Here is a 23,413-nt window from a genome sequence, read left to right as displayed (position 1 = left end):
AGCACAACTGAGTCAAGTCCAACAAAGTCCTGAGCACTCTTGTCCTGATGCAGCATTTAAGTGCATTTCAAACATGTAATTACTTCCATTGAGTCTCAACTTCTCAGTTTAGGTACATGTGATCACCAAATTGGAAACAGAGTGCTTAGCACCGCGTTGATCCAGCTGTACAAGCAGAGAACCGTACCAGGGTCAAGATTTTCAAAAACAGAAATCCGATTTTGTTTCTTATTTAAATATTCAGCTTCTGCCATCAACCTTCTTGGCAACTTTTCAGATACTTCATTCTTTTGACAATCTGGCCACTAAGTGCCTGAGTTGGGGGAACCTATTAAAGAGAATTATAGCTATGAAATTTCAGCTAGGGTGTAGATCAAAAATAGACCCCCAAGCTATATTTTAATGACAACTTTTAAGCTAAAAGATCCAGCTTTTCAAAAGTTATACTGCTTGAAGAATAAAAAAAAAAAAATCTGTAATGTTAGTAAATATCTAAAACCAAGTAGAATATTTAATCAGGAGACAAAATGTAGGAGTTTTGGCAAGAACCATTTTTACTGTCCATCTCACCATCACAATATGAAAGCATATGTTCTTTTTAAAAACACTTGCTACATCATTCAATCAGGATTTAGTACTGACATTTTCATAATAAATCAAAGGACGTGAAAACAGTTGAGTGCATTTTCAAAACGCCCATCGTTAATTCAATTTCCAAAAGACTTTATATGTTGATTTTTCATCTGTATATAATAGTTATATACAGGTTTTGTACCTTCTGTATATAATACTCTAATTTCATTCTATGACACATTAAATAGATCTTTCAGCTTATGACTCCAAATTGCATTAACAAGCATCTGAACTTCAGGAATCCATCTTGATAAACTAAAAATGTTGCAAATGGGTCCTATCATTGAATTGTGGCACAAATGGTATTAAAAAGCAAAGTCTATTGCTTAAATTAGAGGTGCAGAATCTAATATACGTTAAATGTTCCTAGCCCCCACCCTCCAACAGGATAATTGAATTAGACACTCATTAGCATTTTATATTTCCCCTGAGAATACTTCCCTGATCTTTTTTCTTTTACTGTATGATATCTAGTAATTTTACTTATTTTCACATCCTTTTAAAAATATTTTAAACACAGCTGCAAAATGACTAAAGGATGATCCTGATGCAAACTTTGACATTTACCAAAAGAAAAAACAAACAAAAAACCCAAAGGAAGCTTCCAAGCAAATTTTGATTGGCTTCATTCAGACAAGGAACACTCTAATGGGGTTACAGAGTCTGAGAACAGTGCAGAAGAAAAATCATTTTTTTGTGTTGCTAGAATCTAGTAAATGCATGTGAAATTCTACCATAGAGTTTGTTTTCAATCCATGTGGAAGGGAGGGTTCGAGGGAGGGGAGCATTATTACAGTCCACGAGTGGTGTCTCCTCTTCTGAGAGCCCATCATCGTAAAGTAAGGAATCAGAAGGTGTGGAAGCCGCAAGATCTAAGTAATCCTAAGAAATAAATACATAAAAGGTGGGGTTAGAGTAAGTGGAGGTGTTACTGGTCAGGTATAAACGCTAAACATGCATCTGGTTTCTCTAAGCCAAGTAACTAGAGGCGCCACTGCATTTGTTTTTTGATAGTACCTGCAGCACCCGACTACCTTCTCCTCTTCTGCAAGCATAGCATCTTCAGAAAGATCTTATCTACCTAAACAATAGGCATACTGCATACATATTAATACTTCCCTTACTTACCTCTGCACATCAATAAGATAACCAAGTTAAAGGGTTGTGCTAACTGATTTGTTTGACCTTCAGTTCCTGTTATGCCTGATATATATGTAAGCCTGAAGGAGAATGTATTCAGATCTTCTCATCATGGTAATCTATTACAAATTGCGTATGAAATTAGAGGTGTGTAAATGCTTTCAAATAAAGCTGTTGCTGTTGTTCTGTTTTGTGTCAGCCATAAAAATCTACAAGTTCTCATCTATGCTGCTGAATGGCTTTGATAAAAAGGGAAACATTTTCAACTATTCTGAATTTTACTTTTTCCTTTCAAAATGGCTTTTCATTTGGAAATTTACTCAAATTTAACTTTAAAAAGACAAAATTACCCAAATGTGTTTGTAAATTGAAAAATATTTTTTAGTCCAGAAACCCAAGAAAAAATGACTAATTTATAGAGCTTTGTTTAGGATTGGCTTTGGTTTTAATTATGATGTTTATTTCAGAAACATCATCAACCTCTGTATTACGAGTCTGTCACTGGATATGCACATCATTTCCATACTGAATCACAGCAGCTATAAGGTACTACTTGACAAGTTAGAGTGATATAATTTAATGTACAGACTAGACCTCTGACTTTTGCCATTTTTAACTTAGAATTTATCTTTACATTCACATTTGGAACACAATTATTCCCATTTGTTTACTAGTCTATTTTGCACCCAAAGTAAATGCCATCACATTCTCAAATCTTATAACGGTTATTTGTAACAAAAAGAAAACTAAGAAATAGATTTTTTTCTAACATTACATATGTATGTGCAAGTAGTGCACATGCATGTATGCATTTTATACATATATGTAACCTGGGCTTATTTTTAGACCTCAGCATACATTTGTGCATGCTCTTCTCATGGGCCCAGAAAAGGAATTATCAAGCTGAAGCTCTATTCAGTCAGAGATTTAATGACACAGCTAGGTGTCAATTTTGGAAAAAAAGACACAATTTGTATATGTATGTGTGCGGTATGCATATAGGATTAGAGTTTATCAACTGGTATGTGTAAGGGATAACCGAAGCCAAGACTGTATTGCTGAGCAAGCTGGAAGGACAAGCCATAGCTGAGACTCTCTAAAAAATATCACGAGTGATTTGGTGCTTGAAAATTCCAAGATAAATCTCTACAGAATTCTAACAGCTTTAAAGTAGCTCAGATTGGTGGAATCACACAGCTCTCATTCCTCTGTTGCTATCATCATATTGTTAAATCACATTCAAAGCAATATTGCATTGTCTTAGTTCAAGGCTTCTCACTCATGTCAGATTAAGGACAATTCATCTCATGCATTTAGGGTTGAAATCACCAAAGCCAATGTACGAGACAGAGCTGCTTTCAAAAAGCTGGATGCATTTGGAGAAAACTAGATATTTACATGGTTTAAAACCTGATGAAAATTAAATTACTTAAAAGAAAAAAAATCAAAAAACCCAGATCTTTATTTCTGTCTCTGCAAACTTAGCTGAGCAGAAAACTTTCAAAAACTTAAGCTTGCATACACTTACCCTACTCTTTACCATCATTTTCTCTAGTTCTTTGCTGATCTCAGCAAATGTTGGTCTTTTATCTGGCTCTTGCTTCCAACAGCGCAACATCAAGTTGTACCTGAGAACCCCACCGTCATGTAGGGGGAAGAAGGGGAAAAAAGAAACAAAACAGTATTTGCAACTGGATCATATTTCTAATGCTTCTACTCAAGTAATTTATACTACAGAAGTTCAATTGTAGCTTGAGGGCCACTCACAAGTAAATGAATGTCTTCTTCATTTCTGTTTTTTTGTTTAACACTCCCCTGAATCAAGAACTGACATTCACAAGAACGGGCATTTATTTTCACATTTTCATGAACTCTCGATGAGTTCAAATGATGAGGCACTCGGCTCTCCTTGAAAGACTGGGGTCTTTGGATTCTTTCACCATTTTCATTTTCTCAAAGGACTGTCTCACATGAAGGCAGCATGCCAGATTTCAATTTGATTGTGTTTGCATATGACTTTGAAGAAGTCTGTATATCACCAGTGCAGTGCATCTCATAATTTGATTATTATTCTGCCTTTAATTTCGTAATTTTTCCACAGTCACCTTGCCTCCTCTCATGTACAGCATGGAAACAAAAGGGAGCAGAAGTAAAGTTTTATAGTAAAGTGAATATCTGACATTTTCTAAATTTTGGTTCTGTGTTTCTCAACCTAATGCTCTGTTTACATTACTTTTCTAGCTCAAGTATATTCAAGACTAAGTAATCTAGTTGCAAAAGTGTTCCTAATTGGGGAAAAATTGGCCACAGGAACAAGCTCTGGAAGAACATCATGTTTTTTGCCATTATCCATGATCTCTCCCTTACTTGACTGGATAACGCAAAACATGCAATTTAAGAAAAACGGTCCTTAAAGTGGGCTTTCGAAGACTGTCAGATAAACGTCTAAGCAAAACAGAAAAAACATCTAAACCAGTCAGAAAGTCATGATGTGGTTTGAATAAAAAAACTTCAGACGTCATCAGCTTGCCTAACCTAAAAACTATCAATGTTACAATGTATGTTGGAGGACTGAGGTCTTGTTGAAAATTTTAAATATTAAATATTTGCTGGAGGATATTTAGCAGTGAAACTTTTAAATTTATACTCTGTTCCAAAATCAGAAACCTGTAATGTTTTTTTCTCTGTATATGGTATACAAAAAAAGATTAATTATATTATTTATGCTGTATTTTCTCAGCCCAGATGTGACTGAAGCATCCTTCATATTGAAAATAAGTCAAGAGAGGCTTCATGGCGAATCTAGCCTGGTAACCTTCTACTAAATTGGCCATAAACAGATGTGCAGGCTGAACATAAAACCAAGCCTCATTTGCAAATGCCATGGAAGAACCATGGAGATGAGATACTTCCTATCGAGGGTGTTTTAATAAATAAAGCCAATAAAACATGAGCCATCTCCAAATAGTGAAGAAATTGCAATGGCTTATAAAGTTGGAGGAATCGTGTCTTGCAGGGTATAGACTTCTGGGTCAAAGTACCTCTTCTCCTGTGTAATGCTAGGACAATCAGACAATTAACGATAACTTCAGTGGATAGAACATCTATTTCATTTGCAGAAAAGTACTCAAAACATTTTCTTTCATGTTTCAGCTACCACTATGTTTTACGAAATTCTCCTCTTCACCCCAACCCTAAAAATTCTGAATATTCAAGCAATGTTTTTATTTTTTGCCGAGTATGTTATTTGATATCTTACAAGTATTTTGGCTGTAGCTGCAAGCATTCAGCAGGTAAGTCTTCTCCTACACTTTAATGTTCACTGCTTTCATTTCGTTCTTTCGAGTACTACATCCTTTGATTACATTTCTGAGCTATAAATGCAAGTTATATGGAAGAATATCCACGTGGTATTTATTTAAACCTTTTTTCTTCCCCATTCAAGAGACGTTTTACGAATCTGATCAAAACAAGAATGACTTACATTTCTTCACTGCAGTTTTCCGGTCTCTCCATTCTGTAGCCTGTTTTTAGGAGGTTAAAGAGTCTTTCAGGAGCAATACCTGGGTAGGGATTGCCTCCTAAAGTTACAATCTCCCATAGCAAAACTCCAAATGACCACCTGAAAAAGAGGAAAATGAGCTTTCATTTAGAGTGGTAGGATTCAAGAGCGTAGCGTGGCCTTCATTCAGCAAATCTCTCTCTAGCATTTTAAGAGTCCAACCAAATTCAAGACGCTCCAGAAGTAGTGGGGCTCTACAGATGGCTACAGGGCCGTCCCTCTTTCCAAATACTGCAATATAAAGAAACAAAACAGCCTGGGGTAATATAAAAGCTCTCACCCATTTGGTAAAAAGATTAGGAACCAAGATAGGAGAGATGAGGGATGCCCCTCTTTGATCCATTTACAAAGACTAACTGTATCCTGGGAAGGCCTATCTTCTCCAGACAGCGGAAAGGAAGGGTCCTTCATGTAGAACCAAAGGCTGGTTCCTGTCCCGTACAGCGCTCCAGCAGGTGCCTCTCTTCCTCCACTGACTATAGAGGGAAGCCAACCTCCTTAATTAGCCCTTATAGTTCTCTTCAAAATGAATTGTCTAAACTTACAGAGGGTGGCTCAACCAGTTTCCAAGGGCCTGGTTTACTGTCTTAACTAAGGGGTTGCTTCCTTATATGCACTAGGTGTTTATTTCAGTCACAAGCAACACCTTTGATTTCAGCCGATCTATATGGCACGTTCAGTGGTTCAGGACTTGATTTACTTCTTAGAGATGATGAAAGAAGTAGTAGTGATTTATTCTGGAAATGTCAAACGCCTAAAGAATAGTTTAAAGTTTAACTAGGACAAAAAACAGAAGAAAATTTTTTTTTTTTGCAATAAACAGAAGAAATGACTTTTTTTTTAGACTTGCGCTACTGAAGAGCTCAAAAAAAAAAAAAAGGCATTGGTCAACGGGTTGGAAACGTACGTTCAGACAGACGAAATTAGTCAAACTTTGAAGGGCCGGCCAGGAGAAGGGAGGCAATAATATTTTCTTTTCCTTAGTGGAGGAAGCCTTATTCCAGACAGAGAAAAGCTACAAATTACTGTAAATCTCCTTGACTGATAGGACTTGCCAAAATTTAGATGTTCACAGTGAAGGAAACCAGCCAATGCTGTGTTTCACTCAGAGATGCTCAATAGGATGCATCTGGAAGGAAAATTATATACAATTTATGACAAATGTCAGGTTTTGTACTTTCATGGTTGGGTATTTTCTGTGAAAACTCCACTTTTAAGAAGGCTTTTGGAAGTATTACACACCTAATGTCAAACTAAAAAGCAGTCTCTAATTCCCTTTGAAAAATGTCATCTCAAAATTTTAGCAAAAAAACCCTCAGCTCTTTCTGACTACATGCCACTGGTATTTCTCACATGTTAAAGAAGAAAATTGGTAACCCGAAAAGTACAGCAATAAAATCTCCAAAATGACTGTGCAGAGAAGCCAAACTGCCAGTCTCACAGTCTTAAATGGTATGTAGCAGCTTTTCTCCCTTACGCCAGTCATTGAATTCATTTTTCTTAATTTGCACATTCTTGAAAGCTAATGAATATTTATAACATTTTGATATACTTTATTAACATACCTCCTCATGCCCTTTACCAAGCCAATTATGCTCTGCCATCAGCTTATAATTCTGCCCATGATCAAGTCAAATAAACTTCGTTGTGCTGCAGGTTTTATTTTTAAAATCCACCTCTTTTGCTTTAAGAGGCATTTTTCAGAATGTGGAAGGAGGCATCAAACGAGTAATTTCTTAATTAATTCAAATTGTTTAGTAAATAGGCATCTTAGAATAGAATGCTATAGAATGCTGCAATGTTTTCAAAACATTATACAAGTTAAGTACTATGGAAGAAGAAAAGGGAGATGAAAAAATTCCCATTGTGCTATGCTTATTGAGGAATAAATGTGTGATCAGAAAAAGCCAGAAAAGAAAAAAAAACCACTAACAGGAAGACAGTAGGCTAGCTTTGCACTGATGTCATCACCCTCTGAAGCAAAAAGGAATTTTGTAAATGCTGGCAAGTGGTCCTGCTATTAAGCACTGCTAACCACTAATTATACAGAAAGGTTTTAAAAGGAAGAAGCTGGAAAATAGAAACACAGAGAAAAACAGCATTCTGGACTGGTTATTGAGTATACTATTTTATGTTCACCTAAAAGATAATTGTGTCAACACAAACAACAAAGAGTATTCCTAAAATATTTCCAGTGAGTGCAACTATCTAAAATAACAACCAGTACTGCAAAAAAAGTTATTAATTTTTCAGTTTGCTATACTGCTGGAACGGCAGTTGAGGAACCTAGTACTGGAGAGGATTTCCTTTACAGCTTTCTGTATATGTCTCAGTACTGCTCTGGAGGGACTTCGCGAAATGAGGAGCTGCTTGGTAACAATCTTAGATTACGGACATGTGTAATGACATGAATAATGAGGGTGACCTCACCAGTAAGTCACAGGCACTGTTTAACCCTGGCAGATAATTAGACTTCTTATGCAACTGCACAGTGCAGTGCTCAGTTAGGAATACCTGATGTATCTCCAGGTCAGCTGGCACTTCAGCATGGCCATACACAGAGGTACTAATCTGGATCTGGGCAGCAGTAAAGCTGCACAGACCAGTATGCTGCCCAGCACTTGGAGCTAGCTTGTTTGACACCAGGAGGGCAATCTCTGTGCTATGTTGTATCACATATGTGAGAGATGAGTTCCTGAGCTCAATAGCAGCCCACCAGGAAAACAAACAGGATGCATGGCAGTGGATCCAGAAGATCTATCAGCAACCAAAGAGGAGGCAACTACATGGCAACACAATCTGTTTTGGCCCCAAATCATCGTGACACATCTGCTTTGTAGAAAATGAAGAAATTGAAATTATGCTAAGACTTTTTCTCGAAGAAATTTACACATTCTCTGGGAAAAGTCACTGCAGAGAAACAGGTCAGCACAACAGATGCTTTGAGGAAGGATGCAAAAGAGATCCATCAAAACCTGCAGACAGACCTAAGTAAAAGTGGTATTTTTCTGGGAATTACACTGTATTTCTTCCTACTCCATATGAAACAAAGTAAATGGGGATGCCCCACAAAATGAAATTCCCAAATATTTTGAAGTCAAGCAATAAATTTTATTTCACTAAAACATTCTGACCTGCAGAGAGAAGAGTATAAAGCGAATAAAAAATAACTTCAAAGGTAAAAAGCAAGAGGTTCTTCTTTGCACTTACTGCAACAGGATGTTATCAAAGCATTGTCCTCCAAAGCAAAATGTCCTTGAGATTTGTACGTGTTACACCATTTGAGTTTAATGAAAACATTAATCGAGTCAAATCATCTTTCAAGTGATACGTGGAAGCTATCAAAGTGCTACCTTGGGGAAAGCCAGGCATAAGTATTGCTACTTTTGCCATCTCTTAGATATTTTTCTCCTAAATAAATATTTTGTTTTACAGTGTCTGCCTGGTCACTAGTCACCACCATCACTGGTGGTGAGAGAAAAAGGAGCAGCAGTATCTGATCCTCAGTTGAGCCTAACACAGATACAGCATTCAGTCTTGGGCAGCCCTGTGTCTTAAGCCCCCTCCCACCGTGTGTGGGAGCTCTGTGGCCTGACTGAAATACAAAAGAAGCCAGTGAGTGCTCTGTGGAACTCTTAAATGCATCCAAATGCTCCCCTGCCTGGCTCCCTGCTCTGTGCATCGGGTAACAAAACCAGGTTAGCTGTGGTGGCTTTGCCACCTCATCACAGGTGAAGAAGGAGCACATCTTCAAGAACTCAGTTTTCCTAACTATGCAAATGAACTGGCATCTTGGCACTGGAACCAGACTGTTCCCCTGAAGTCTGAGCTGGCTATCATTAAAATTAATTGGACTATGTCATCGATTTCAATGGGAGCAAGGCCAGACCTTAAATTCTTCCCCCACCCTGCTTCTTTGTCTGCCAACAGGTATTGCAGACAAACGAAGAACAACAACTGGACAGTTTGGGTACAGTCATTATCATTAGCAAAGGCTAATGATTTGTATCTATATCTTCAAAGGCAGCTAGCTCCCACTTACAGATCCAACAGTCATTGGTTTCAAATAGAATAATGTACCTAAATACCTCTGACAATCTTCCTCTTAGATTTAATTCAGTAGCAAAAATTCCATGTATCCCCTCAGTACCAATGAATGATTCCATTCAGACTGTGTTCTTTATGTTCCCATGTAAGTGTAACAGCTTTTGCTTCTGGGTACGTTATTGTACTTCCTGCCTCATCTCCTTGAACAAACACATAAACCATAAGGCATGCAAGAATTTACACTTACACATCACTCTGTGTTGTATAAATATGATCAAATAGGGATTCTATGGCCATCCATTTGACAGGTATCCGACCCTAGGAGATGAAAAGCAGCAACATAATTACTGGTCAGAAAATTAAGTTTCCCTGTGGAAAATCAACATGTTTATCTTCAAAACTGTGACAGATTCTATAGTCAAGTATACCTCTCATCTTTTCCAATGGACTGAAAGACTTGACATTCCATAAAATAAGCTAAAGAACAGAACAACTGTAACAATCAATGAGCTTCATTCATTCATTTCATTCCACCCACTTAAGTTATCTAATTATAAAAAAACAAGTTTTTTTTTTTTCCAGATAGTCACCAGTTAAAGGCAGGTAAACTCAATTCGCTTCTACTGCTTTTGGAAAACACGCAAGATGATGGAGAATGATGATTAAAGAGGAAAAGCCATCTCATTCATATGAATAATGATGCAAAAATCGAAACATTTAGATGTTAGACAACTTAGGTTTCTGAAGGCTACTGTACCTGGACAAGTATATTCAGCCACTAGGTACTAAACTGAGTCTACAAGTTGCTGCTTTCCACTGGCAGGAATTAACTGATAAAATCTCAGAAACCTGTCCTGGATATTCATGATAATCTTGGCTGTGCAAAATATCCAAGATGTTTCATTACATTCACAATATTACTGGCATTCATATTTCATAGATCTTCCTTGTTCTCATGAAATTCACAAATATGCAACAACTGTTTTAGCAGAATTTGAAACATCCTTTTTCCTCCCTCTCAATTCTTTCTCTCTTATTCTTGTTTCCCTATGCAAGCAGATAGATGCTTTTTATGCTCTGAAAACTGTTACGGTGATGACGGTCTCAGAAGTAGAGAATAGTTATTCAGTACATCCTCCCTCCTCCTCTCACCTCCACTTTCATAAAATGAAAGGGCTTTCCATCCTCCCCCTTCTCCACTTTCAATCTGTCTCCATGAAAGGCAAAACTTTAAAACATCTAAGACCCAGCCAAATATCACTAAATTCTGCTGATTTGACAAATCAGCAAAGAATTTTTCAACAAAGCTTTTTCAAACTTCTATCAATATCCTTTTTAACTTATCAAGAACATTATTACATAAAAGCGGCATTCTTAAAACGCAGAGTAACTGGTACAGACAGCTAACAATCAATGTAAAACACGTATCAGACAACTAACTAAATATGACAAAACTTTTTTTTGCATATGATCGCATCTTCCAGAGGGTTTTTTCTTAGCAACTTATTTTGACTTATGAAACATTCAAACAAATAACATTACTAAACTGAAAAACAGAGAAAGCTAAACTTCAAAGTCATAGTATTTATGGAAATTTTTGCATAAATTTATAAAATTCTCACATGCAAAACATTCTTTCAGCAATTCTTCAGCGTTAAGTCATAGAAGGAACTGAACCAGCACAACTAATCTTATAAACAATCAATATCTGGCCTTGGACTGACATGCAAAAGTTCCACCGATGTCTGACAGGTGGATGCATACATGCATGCAGAAAATAAGATTTGGCTTGCTGTATTTGTCAGTATTTTTAACAAGAATACATACATGACAAATTTCAACTTGTCTTCTTAGTCTCAAAGTTATTGCCCCTAAGTGTTTCTTTTCAGGCAAGCAGTGATACGACTCAACAAGAGGAGGAACTCTCCTAATGCCACAGGAGAGTCTTTTCCATCAGATTTCCTTTACACAGTCCTACAGATGAAACATTACCACATGCTGAATTCTGCCAGGAGCACTGCAAGCAGAAAGAACTGTATTTCTGGACAGCTGATCATAATTTACTCTGACAGGTAAAATACAATTGCTTTAGAGACTCTCTCGCAGGTAGCGCTAGCAGACTCCCTTCTTTCCCTTTGGATGGCATTAGAGATGGGCCTGTGATCTACTATTGTGATTAAGATTTGGTATTTTTCATATATCTGGAAGCGTTTGTCAGAGGGCTTTGCTTCAAAGCAGGGTCAACTAGAACAGGTTGCTCAGGCCTGTGTCCAGTCAGGTTTTGAGCATCTCCAAGGATGGAGACCTCACAGCCTCTCTGGGCAACCTGTTCCAGTTTTTGAGCAACCTCACAGTAAATAAATAAATAAAAATAAAAATTCTCGTATTTCAGTTTGTGCCCCTTTCCTCTTGTCCTGTCGCTGGCCGTCACTGAGAAGAGTCTGACTCTGTCTTCTTTACCCCCTCCTAAAATCAGGTATTTATACAGATTGATAAGATCCTCCCTGATCTTCTCCAGGCTGAACAGTGCCAGCTCTCCAAGCCTCTCCTCACATGTCAGATGCTCCAAGTCCTTAATCATCTTAGTGGCCCTGCTATAACTTTTATTAAGTAGCTTTCAACATACTAGAAATCAATCAAGTTTGCTGATGAGCAGGAAAGTTAAAATATATAGCTATATTTACAAATGAGGAGAATGAAGAGGGGGAGGTGATAATGGTGGCCTAAATATGATATATTTTCATACTTATGTTATTGTCTCACTACTTCAACTCATCATTTTGCTTCATCTTCATGTGTTTTCCTTTTAAATAGACAATTATTCATAGTTAATAACAATTAGCTATTATTTTTCTTCTGTGCTTAAGTCCTGCAGTATAAATTAATTCTCTCAATTAGGAAATAATTCCCAGTACTGTTGTCAATATGCACTATACCTTGCTCCTCTTGACATATGAATCTTCTTCATATACATCACGGGATAAGCCAAAATCAGAAATCTTCATTTTGCGTCCCTCTGCCACCAATACATTTCTGGCTGCTAAATCACGATGGACAAGCTTTTGGAAGAAATCAACAATAGCGTTTATTCCTCTTGTGGAGGAACTGATTGCTGATATGTACGTCTATCACAAGGGCGTGCTCTACCTTCATTTCTGCGAGGTACTGCATTCCCCGTGATATCTGCCATGCAAATGATATCAGGTCTCCCATTGTTAGAGCTCTCTCATCAGGGTTATCCAAATAACTTGAATTTCTGTTGCCGTCACTACCCACGTAGCTTGGTCCTACTTTTCGACTTTCCCTGAGAAAACTGCGCAAGGAACCATATTTAGCATATTCCACAATTAAATATAGAGGACCTGAAATAAACAAAGAGATAGGTTAATAAACAAATACATAGCCATTTCTTATTTTTTCAAAAAAGTCTCTTCTAATCAGTACAGACCGTTTTTAACAGCCAGAGTCTCCAGACACGTCTGTCCTTCAAATATAAGGCACTGAATCAGCCATAGAATAATTGTAGCCTACATCATCCATGCAAAAGTAAGCAAGTTTCAGCCTAAATCAAAGCAGAACTCAGGCTGTAACCTATTCCCTCAGCTGGGTAATTTGAAACTAAAAAAAACCCAACAGCCTAAACAAAAAAAATCAGATCTGTAAAACCACCTAATTTAGAGAAACTTAAAACAAACAAACAAACAAACGACCCCAAAGCCCCCAAATCAAAATTCTTTTCTGGAGTGTGTGACACTGAGCTCACAAATCATCTGCTAATTCCAGTGTTTTATTTAAGGTGACTTTTCAAAGCACTTAAAAACATTCTGACATTTCAATCCATTAGTGAGTTGCTCCTCCCCACTATCTGCATGAATAATATCCACTCAGTGCTTAATGCTGAATACATTTGTCTGCTATATCAAAGCCCTCCCACTCCATACATTAATGAATTAACTTGATACTTATTAAAAGCCTGTGACTCAAACAGCTCACTTTCCTAGTGATGGAAAAAATATATGGTACTGAAAAGAAAAAACAAAACTCACTGCTGGTTCATTACCTTCCTAAGACTCAGAGATGACTCAGTCCTGAATTATATTCTCTGTCTACCGCTAACACTGCCATCTGCAACACAACTAGGTGGGCAAAGAAGTCAGGACCCAAGTTTGTAACATATATACTGTGATTTTAGGCTGCAAAAATCACAAACTATTTAAGTGAGAAGGACTAAATAATTACAGATACAGTAGGAAAAAAAAGGAAGTTGCATGGCAACATCCTACCATGAACAGAAATTATCCAGATAAATCCCTAAGCACAGGAATGAAAATTTGCCCTGTTAGCTGTTTATAAATCCACCTTTCAGAAAATTACTTCTCCAGTAAAATAAACCTTTCAATGATGATGACTTTTAGCAAATATATCACAACAAGAGAGATACGGATATCGTGACAGAGCAGGAAAATGGAGTATCAATCTGACTAGCAAGCTATATTTTAACAAAGGGATCTGCAGGGTAGAGTTCTCTTTTTAAAAAAGGAGATCCCACTCCTTGACTTAGGACTCAACGCCTTGTTATAGTACAAAGAATAGCAATAATGAAAACCCCATTAAACTCGAAATACAATCCATAACTGAAAGCATTTACTGAGCATCAGCAAAATAAAAAAATATATATTAACTGGAAGAGAATTAGTAATACAATGGTTAATTTTAAAACAGCTGCAGAATCAAAAGGCATATTGAAGATATCCATGAGAAAAACGCTCAGTTACACCGCATTAACATTTCCCCTTCCCTTCAAACATTGCTTGTCCTTACATGACTTCATTTTTCAGCTAGCAGCAAATTTATAAGGTGTTCTGCATTTTTAAGCACTGCTTAAAAAGAACTGCTATTTATTTCCTTTTAATTAAAATCTCATCTTAATAATGAGCGTCTAATATTTACCATCTTGACTGCAGGCTCCATACAGCTTGATGACATGAGGATGGTTCACCTGTTTCAAAAGGTTGAACTCTGAAAGTAGATCTCGCAGCTCACTCTGGGAAGCATTTTCTGCAGAAAATGTCAGGACAAAATAGTGTGGTTAGGAAAGCATTATCCCAGAATTTTATACATAGAATCTAAAGAATGAGATCAATCTTTTCTCTTGGAATTAGCTTGGTATCCTGCTACAAGCCTTGCTCTGCCCTGATACAAATGATACACAAAGAGCAGGTCATGGAAGAATCAGGACCAGAGTCTTCTATGCCTTGCAGATGTCATCATGAAGTTATGACAGACTTTTTCTAGTGCTCTACAATAAGTTTTTGGGGGTGAATCAGAACAATCTAAACCTCAGAAGTCTAAGAAAACCAAGATTTTTCTGTTGATCAAGCAAAAAAGGACTTGGTCAGCTGTCTCCTCATGATATAGCACTCTTCCTCCCAAATACATTTTCTGATGAGGTAAAAATGCACTTATCAACTAGTTTACACTTGTAGCACACATCCACATTTAGAGTTCAGAGGCTAAACATACAGTTCAGATTGATTTCACTGGGACATATGTATGCAGATTTTGCTATGCCTGTGGGAATACTATGACAATAGTATTGTCCCCAGAGGTTTTCTTAGTCTGTCAAGGATTTTGGTTTTGCGGGGTTCTTCTGACTAACAAACTTCCTCTTTGAACACACCGGGGCTCCAGGGAGATATTTAGTCACAGGACACCAGATTTCAGAGATAAACCTCTCTAACTCATCCTTAATCTCTCTGACATACAGAACCTGCCTGCATAGTTCCTAGAGCGTTACTACCAGGCAACTGACAAATACGTGGTAACCCTTACTTAAGGCTAATTAAAAAAAAAACTCAACTTCTGATTTTTCGTACCATACTGTTTGTTAATTAATTTATTTGAGGATAATTGGTATATTTATCCATGAAGGCAATTTAGGCTGCAAAGAATTTATTTACTCTTTAAGTGAGTATTTAAAATACATGTGCTATTTAATAGCTTGCCCTGGTAATGACAGTCTTTGATTCTGTTCATATATGTTGACATATGTTCATATATGTTGATATCAGCCTGCCATATCCTGTCTTTGAAATGTGAACACAGGTTCAGACTATGAGTCTCCCACCCCAAGAAGTGCAATATCAGATGGTTTAACACTACTGACGGTGACTATGAGAATAATACGTTTTTATCTAAACAAACGAACAAAGTCAACAATATGAACTTAATGACTGTGGGAAAGTTCTGGTTTTCTAGCTTTGGAAATGTGAAAGCACTTGCAAGAAGAGAACAAAGCACCCCATGCTCCCCTGCCCATCTTCTTCTGGAATAACTACTCTCTATATCCCCCAAACGGAGACAATTAGCTCTGAAGCTTTATGACCCTTTGTTTTTAGTGCATTGGCAGTAACGTCTAATTACCTGTTGGTTGGTGTTTTCCCTTCAGTTTTATTCTGATGAGACCATTCATGTTATGCAGGAAGTCAGATAATTGGATTCATGTGAGAAAAGTGATAAATAACAGGCTGAAAAAATTCTCGTTCTGTTCCTTTAAACTTCAGTCCATAAGTCCAACCCTGTTTTGCCTTTGTGGCAGCTAGTTATTTACTCTCCTTGTTCACTCCCCAGACTGTTACACCAAGCTGACAAGCTAGAGACAGTCCTACCCTGTTCCATCCGTAACTACACATGGTGCCAATCTACACAGTTCAGGCACCAAGATACCTTTATGCAGTAAGCAGGAGGCTTTCTCTATACTACCAATGTGCTGGTATACGCGCCATTCCTGTCTAAAGGTCAAGCAGTATAGAGTCCTTAATCTGAGGTTGAGCTACCCCTACCATCTCTTCCTACGTCTCATTCTTTCAGTAATTTTAATACAGAAAGAACAGGTAAGGTTGGCCTGATCCAAAATAAGTGTCCTTTACACTTCCTAATAGCATTCTAAAGACCACTGTGAACTAATGTAATATTTCTTGTACTTGAGTTGCTATTTGTTAACAATAAAGTTAAAACAATAACAGTATATAAATATTTGCAGTAATGAGAAATGTTCTCTGCAATCAACTCAGAAAATGGAATTTTTCAGGTGATTGCTTGCAAAGAAATTTACGTTACAAAGAACTCCTTAGCACCTGAAGTATTACTCCAAATGTCAGATCAATTTATTAAAATAAGGTTCTTAAAATAAAAGGTTATTCTTTCCTACTATCAATTCTGACCCTGCTATTATCTAGGGAAAGCTGAATGTTAAATCATCTGTGAGTAAAAGCAACATTTTTACCAACCTATCTTGGAATCTTAGCTCAGTCACCTGTTGTTGATGAAAACGTGCTAGCAAATCATTGACACGAAGCACACAGATAAATATTAAATAAAGCAATGACTATGACCATTCCATTCAAAATGACATACAGGAATTTACTTGAGCATCACAGGTAGTGCTTGACTAGTCTTCATCTCTGAAAAGACTTAGGACCGAGATCTTCTCCTTATAGCATATCTCCACTGAACCTCTTAGACTCGAGGCATGCACTTCAGAATGCATTTATTCCTTTGGAAAACTGATGGAGCATGCAGCAGCTTTGCTCTCAAGCAGCAGATGATGGATCTTTTTTTAAATGTGCATGTAATAGAAATGGTAATAAGATATATAACACTTTCTTATAATTACATGTGTTTATTTATAAGCAGCACATGGATGGGATCATCCAGCTAGACCTAGTTGCCTAGCAGAAAGAATCTTCTAGTATCCATAAGGTTCTAGCATTTGAAGGTTCTTGTGTCTCATCTTTGTCTCATATATTCCTAGGGGCTTGATATATAGGGATGACACGCACTTAAGAATTAGTATACAAGACTACAGAGAAGTGCAGCAAAGGGCTACTAGGATGATGAAGGCACGAGCATCTCTCGTATGAGGAAAGGCTGAGAGAGCTGGGTCTGTTCAGCCTGGAGAAGAGAAGACCGAGGGGGGATCTCATCAATGCGTATAAGTATCTGAAGGGAGAGTGTCAAGAGGATGGGACCAGACTCTTCTCAGTGGTGCCCAGCGATAGGATGAGAGGCAACAGGTAAAACTGAAACACAGGCAGTTCCACCTGAACCTGAGGAAAAACTTCTTTACTGTGAGGGTGACTGAGCACCGGAACAGGTTGCGGAGTCTCCTTCCCTGGAGATATTCAAAACCTGCCCAGATGCGATCCTGGGCAACGTGCTCTAGATGACCCTGCATCAGCAAGGAGGTTGGACTAGATCATCTCCAGAGGTCCCTGCCAACCTCAGTCATTCTACATTCTGTGAATCTGTGATATAATTGCGTTTTCATATCTGTTTCAACTTTCAGGATGTGGAGACAAACGACTTTTTGAGGGAACAGGTTTAAACATTTCCATTGACCTTCCTCACTACCATTGGATGTCCAGTGATGTCACTATTAGAAATCAAGTCCACGCATTAGATATAGTTATATGTGACTAGAGATTTTACATAACAAATAGCACAAGCTGTGGGTTTCAACAGCTTCTACCTGAGAAGTACAGTAACACTGGAGACTTTGTATATTGGAGAACAAGCAAAAAATTCATTTTTTCATCTTTTTCTTTCAATATAATTTTCTTTTCAGTATGGGAAAGCAGCAGGCACATGTGGGGCTAAACACAGTACTAAACAGAGATAGGACAAGACCACAAGGTCTCACACTGTCATCTCAACTTGTCTAGGTATACAGCTTTACAGCCTCAGAAAAAACTGAGACACCATGAGACAGCGCTGGGCAATGCAAGCCAGTTTGGAAGAGCTAGTAATTGAATAACACATCAAAAGATACAAAGGTGGCTGGTATTCACAATCAGGAAAGTAAGTGGATAACTTGATAGGTCTATCCTATCTCTGGACATGAATATAACAGGATCTACTTTAAAAGCCATCTCAGAGAAAACTGAGGTAGAGGAAAAAAAAAAAGTCAGAAAGCTTTAACAAACCCTTGCAATGTTTCCATCAATACCAAAAAAAAATTAAATGCATTTGCTACATTAAAGACAGATCTGGTCCTTGCATAATATGAGTTAGAATTACTTGTGGAAATTACTTCTTTCTATGAACGTGCTGCTAGCTCCTACAATCAGAAATCTGACAGAACATAATGAGAACGTTGAAAGAAATGGAGGCTATGGCACTGGCTGTTTTCAGCTGACCTTTTACTTTCATGATAGATTTTACTTTAAAATCCTTTCAGAGGATGTTCCAAATAGTTTCTAAATCATTTCAGACCCAGATAGAAATGTACCTTTTAGCATTTTCACTGCCACAGTGGTATAGCCAGCTCTTCCCTTGAGTCTGAATGCTGTTGCCTTAACCACCTTTCCAAATTCTCCTTCCCCTAGAGTCTTGCCCAGAACCAGGTTCTTCCGAGGGAATTCCCACTTTGGGTCCTCCTGCAGGAGAGAAAATGAGTCCTATAAGATGAAGCAAGACAGAAGCAGCTAGCTACACATGAACCATTAATGTTTAATAGGATGTCATCCTTCAGGAGCCGGCACGCGTTGGTGTTAAATTTTTGGTCGCTCTTTTTATCCATATCAATGTATTCGTACAAAAACTTCTGAACCTCTAAGCATTTGCAAATGTTTTTTTCATTACCTTGAAATCACTTCCTCAAAAACAGGCCTGTAAATGTAGCCTAAGGGTAACAGATGATATTTACAGGTCTGGGAAACAGGGTATAAACGAAACATGAAGTGATACAGAATAAACATTTGCTTTCAGAACAACTACGAATATGTGACCTTGGACTTCACAGACAAGTAAATCAGTTTTACCTGGGAAAGAAGACCTTCCCTTAAGAGTTCATCAGAAACAACAATCCTCTTATGAAATGAGTGTTACTGAGCCTTACAGTTGCAAAACGGTGACAGATGTACAAATCAAACAAGAAATTAAAGGAAACGGAGCACAAGGTCCCCCCACGTACGTTATTTCTGCTTCAGTATCTGAGTTGGGTACTTCTACGAATAGATTTCCATAACATTTTCTGTCTGCAATAAACAACCTTCCTTAGAAACAAGACAGGCATCCAAAAATAGCATGCAAAAGAACATCAAACTTACTGGTATTTTAAAGGTATCTACAGACACCTGGTTCTCCATGGAATCTAAAGAAGGTCGACGGACATTAGTAGAAGAATAACTGATGGGATAAGACTGGGCTGGGCGCCGGAAAGTCATTTCTGCCGAGGCAATAGGCGGCTTTGGAGAATTCTTGTGGTAGCGATGAATAAAATAAGAAGAAAGCAGCACAGAGATGATGAAGGACAACAGCACTGCCCCTGCTATCACAGTCTTGCACACATCATCACATAGTTGCTCTGTGGACCAAGAACAGCTTATTAGAACTTTACCGGTTGTTGCCTCCTTCCTATTTGGCAGTTCACATGACACACACAGCTGTCACAGAAAAAGAAATCAAAATTATTTTAAAAGCCAGAGCAAAACCTAAGTAGCTAATTCTCAAAGAAACGTAGAATGGGTCTATGCCCACTGCACCTGCCAATTCTTTTTTTATTTTGGACACCAGGTAATTGCTTCCTTATCTGCTGTTGAAGTGTAAGGAGAGCTAGCGAGCTTGACCCCATATTTCTTAGTTTTATAAGTGCAGGCTACTTCTGAAACTCTTCTTTAAAACTTAGTCTCCTAGATATTGATGTTTTGATAACACTTACGTCTCTTAAGACCTATGACTGGATTTTGCATGTGAATAACAGTTTATGGCTGTAGCCGTTCAGCCCATCAACTAAAATCTTCTCTGGGTGTGATTTTTAGTTTATTATGATAATTGCTAGATGTTAAAAAATGCTTCTCTTCATCTTTTTAGATTCAAAAGAAAGTGACTTAGAATATTTCTGCTTTGTGTTTAACAAAATAATTGTTTCTGAAAATATTGCCTAATGCTACAATCGCTTCTAAAGTGATATTAATTTTTTTCTCTCCGTTTACTACTTCCCCTTTTGCAGAAACACTTCTAGTGTCTTCCTCTGGAAACTAAGTGCCTTTAAGTCTAAGTGCCCCAGGACATCATTCCTAGGACATCACTTCCTGAAAGAACTGTGAGATCCAAAATACTTCCCGTGCACTGTTGTTCATCAGATGATCCTGACTTCAGGTACACAGCTACCTCAGATACATCAGTATGCCCTAACTCAGAAATTAAGTGGAAACAGCATAATATACGTAAGTCTTTTTGGGAAGAAAAAAAAAAAGTCAGAAGCTTTACGCTTCCTCCTCCTTCTTACGCCACAGAGTAGAGTAAGTCAAAATATATTAGCAATATATTATTAATAACTCAGTTTTAGAGATGCAAAACACTTTACCTTATTATAACAATAATAAAAACAATTTACAAACACTTTAACCTCCATCAATGTGTCTGAAAGGATTATATAGAAGCTTTTATGCTTTGAACAAAGGCCAAGGAATAAAGTAATCCACTCCTCCTCCTAACACAATAAATGCTGGCTCTGACAATTTGAAGCGGAGATTTTCAGAAACGATAAGGAGGCTGGAATTTCATGAAGGTAACAGAAGTTGTTATTCTTATTGTCCTAGCTATCTTTGAAAATATCAAGTGAGTCCCACTGAAACGCAAATGCAGTAGGAAAGCAAAGGACAGCTGACCTGTTTGTCAGGTAGTAACGGATAAAAGAGAAGCTTTAGCCAAGGAGAGAAGGAAACCCCCTGGAGATTTTTAGTTTCCACAGTAGAAGTTAAGGTGTCAGTTCTTAATGAATTTTATATTAGCAGGCTCTGACCAAAGATATTGCTCATTAACCTGTCCATGAGTTTAGATTGTTGTATGCATTATACAGGGCAGATGCAAAGAGAGGGAAAGATTAATATGACAACAGAAGATAATGTTGAGGCTTACCCTTGATATCAGCTTTCTCACAGTAACAGTTCTGTCTCGGGAAGCAGTAACAAATCCCATGTCCTGACTTAATTCCAAGATTTCCAATGCCTTTCCCATGACCACCAATAATGTTTCCACCTAATCAAATACAGACACAAGCTCAGATTCGCACGTGCAGTTAAAGGAGAAAAAAAAAAAGGCTCAGAGTGTTCCATGTGCTTGTCCTATTATGCAGCTGAAATTTGACTAGGCGGCACAGCGTAGCAACAATGATGATTCCTGAGAATTAGGGGAGATCCTTAATTCTGAAATTTCTGAGATCCTAAAATGAGGGCACCTTGGGCTACTTGAGCATTAGCCCTGATTAGCAGTTATTCCCATCATGGAAGAGGTAGCTTAAATAAAAAAAAAAGTAATAGTTTTCTTTGTATAGCTGGGATACCTTACGGTTTCAGATACTCCTTAAACAGTTATATATAATCTCATTATTTAATGCTAAAATTCTACATCAAATGATCATCTCATACCTTACCTGGATGTCTCTTCCTGTTACTGTTTTTTATTAGTGAAGTGGTCTTACATTTTAAAATATTCCCCAAAATATCTTCTATTATTTTTTTTCTATTTAATTTCTCTCTACCATTGTCTTAAGTATTTGTTATGTATACGAGATGATTAATGTTTCAGTGGTATAGAGCAGAAAACCAGCCATCTACAGATCTGAGTTCTGTTCCTGGTTCTGACACCAATTTCCTCTTATATTGAAAAAGCCAGCATAATGTTCTATACATCACTTGTTTCACTGTCAAATGGAGATAACGATACTTAATCGCCTCTGTAAAATGCCGTGGCATAGTCCAATGAAACCACTAAGAGTAAGTACCAAGTATAAGGGAAAAAATGAATCTTTTACTATCTTAAAGGATGCATTACTTAGTATTAGGAAAAAAGTGTAGTAACTCACATAAAACTACTCTTGATTTCAAACAGTTCCCCATGCAGAGTGATTGAGCAAAAAAATAATTTTTTTCTGCATATAGTATAAAAATGACTATTAGTTGTAATATTTTTCACCTGTAAAGTATCTCTGCTCACAAACAGCATTTTACAGACAGAAATTGCAAACAAACCAGTCACGTTCTATAAATTTAGTTGTGTTTCAGAAAGATCCTCTAAACCATAAAGGGATTCAAATGGTGAACAAGATATTTTCAAAAGTCTTCTTTTTAAATTCAGCTCCTTTTTCTCCATCCCACTTACTTCTGTAGCAGAGTGAACGACTGTTTCTTTCATATTTCTTTGGATGTGCAACAAAAATTGAGGAAGAGGACGTTTTTTAACAACAGGAAGGCAAACATCCTTTTTTAGACAAAGTGAAACAGGGACTTGAGTATCCAAGCAAAACAGATTGTGACCATTTTTCCAGAGAGGCTACACCTACTAAAATTGTCTGCAGCTCAGCTGGTTACAGTCCAACTTTCTCTCTTCTGTAAAGGTGATGAAAAAAGTGTCCATTAGCCTCAGGAAAAAAATACATATTTATCTGTTTATCTATCTATCTATCTATATTTGAGGACCTGGAGGTAGGGGGAAATGGAGGATGAGCAGGTTCTATCTAAATAGCTCTTGAGTGAGGGATTTGAAGACAAAGGTCTCTTGTATAGCAGGGAAAGGAGGAACACAGTTTCACCTTGAGTATACACTGGAAACATGGAGATTTCTATCCACGTTCCAGAGACCAAGAAATGCACGTTTCCCCAAGGAATTGCTATTAGGGAAATTTCATGAGCTACCAGCATTGTTCAGAACTGTGTAGTATTTTACATACTCATATTTTAAATCGTCAGCTGTTTCCATTGCCCTGTGACGGAAAAGAGCTTTCCCTGCTTCAAGATCATTTGGCAAAAGGAACAACAATGGTCCTATCCCATACCATGTAGAAACTCCAAAAATCCAAAAAGCAGAAACACTGGTTCTTGGAAAAAAACAAAGAGAATAAGACTGATTACTGCTGAAGATTACTGGATGCAAAGGCATGCAAAGCAAGACAGAGTCCTAAAAACTGTATTTTCTTTCCACTATTAGAAAGCCAAAGTTCAGGTGAACCTACAAAGATTGGTCCTTTAC

At 37.5% G+C, this 23,413-nt stretch overlaps 1 protein-coding gene across 1 annotated transcript in view; it reads right to left on the bottom strand.

Annotated features, from left to right (window-relative positions):
• RET (ret proto-oncogene) overlaps nt 1-23,413 on the bottom strand; it is an 88,067-nt gene that overhangs the window by 2,423 nt on the left and 62,231 nt on the right. Inside the window, exons 10-19 of the mRNA XM_068950583.1 lie at nt 21,305-21,424; nt 19,492-19,748; nt 18,672-18,819; nt 14,333-14,440; nt 12,530-12,744; nt 12,319-12,441; nt 9,630-9,700; nt 5,258-5,395; nt 3,302-3,401; nt 1,368-1,515 (exon numbers count right to left, since the gene is read on the bottom strand). Of these exons, the coding sequence (XP_068806684.1) occupies nt 1,368-1,515; nt 3,302-3,401; nt 5,258-5,395; nt 9,630-9,700; nt 12,319-12,441; nt 12,530-12,744; nt 14,333-14,440; nt 18,672-18,819; nt 19,492-19,748; nt 21,305-21,424 (1,428 nt within the window). The remainder of the gene's footprint in view (nt 1-1,367; nt 1,516-3,301; nt 3,402-5,257; nt 5,396-9,629; nt 9,701-12,318; nt 12,442-12,529; nt 12,745-14,332; nt 14,441-18,671; nt 18,820-19,491; nt 19,749-21,304; nt 21,425-23,413) is intronic.

Source organism: Struthio camelus, chromosome 7 (genome assembly GCF_040807025.1).
Source record: "Struthio camelus isolate bStrCam1 chromosome 7, bStrCam1.hap1, whole genome shotgun sequence".
Taxonomy (NCBI): Eukaryota; Metazoa; Chordata; class Aves; order Struthioniformes; family Struthionidae; genus Struthio; species Struthio camelus.
This window is presented reverse-complemented; position numbering and strand designations above follow the sequence as displayed.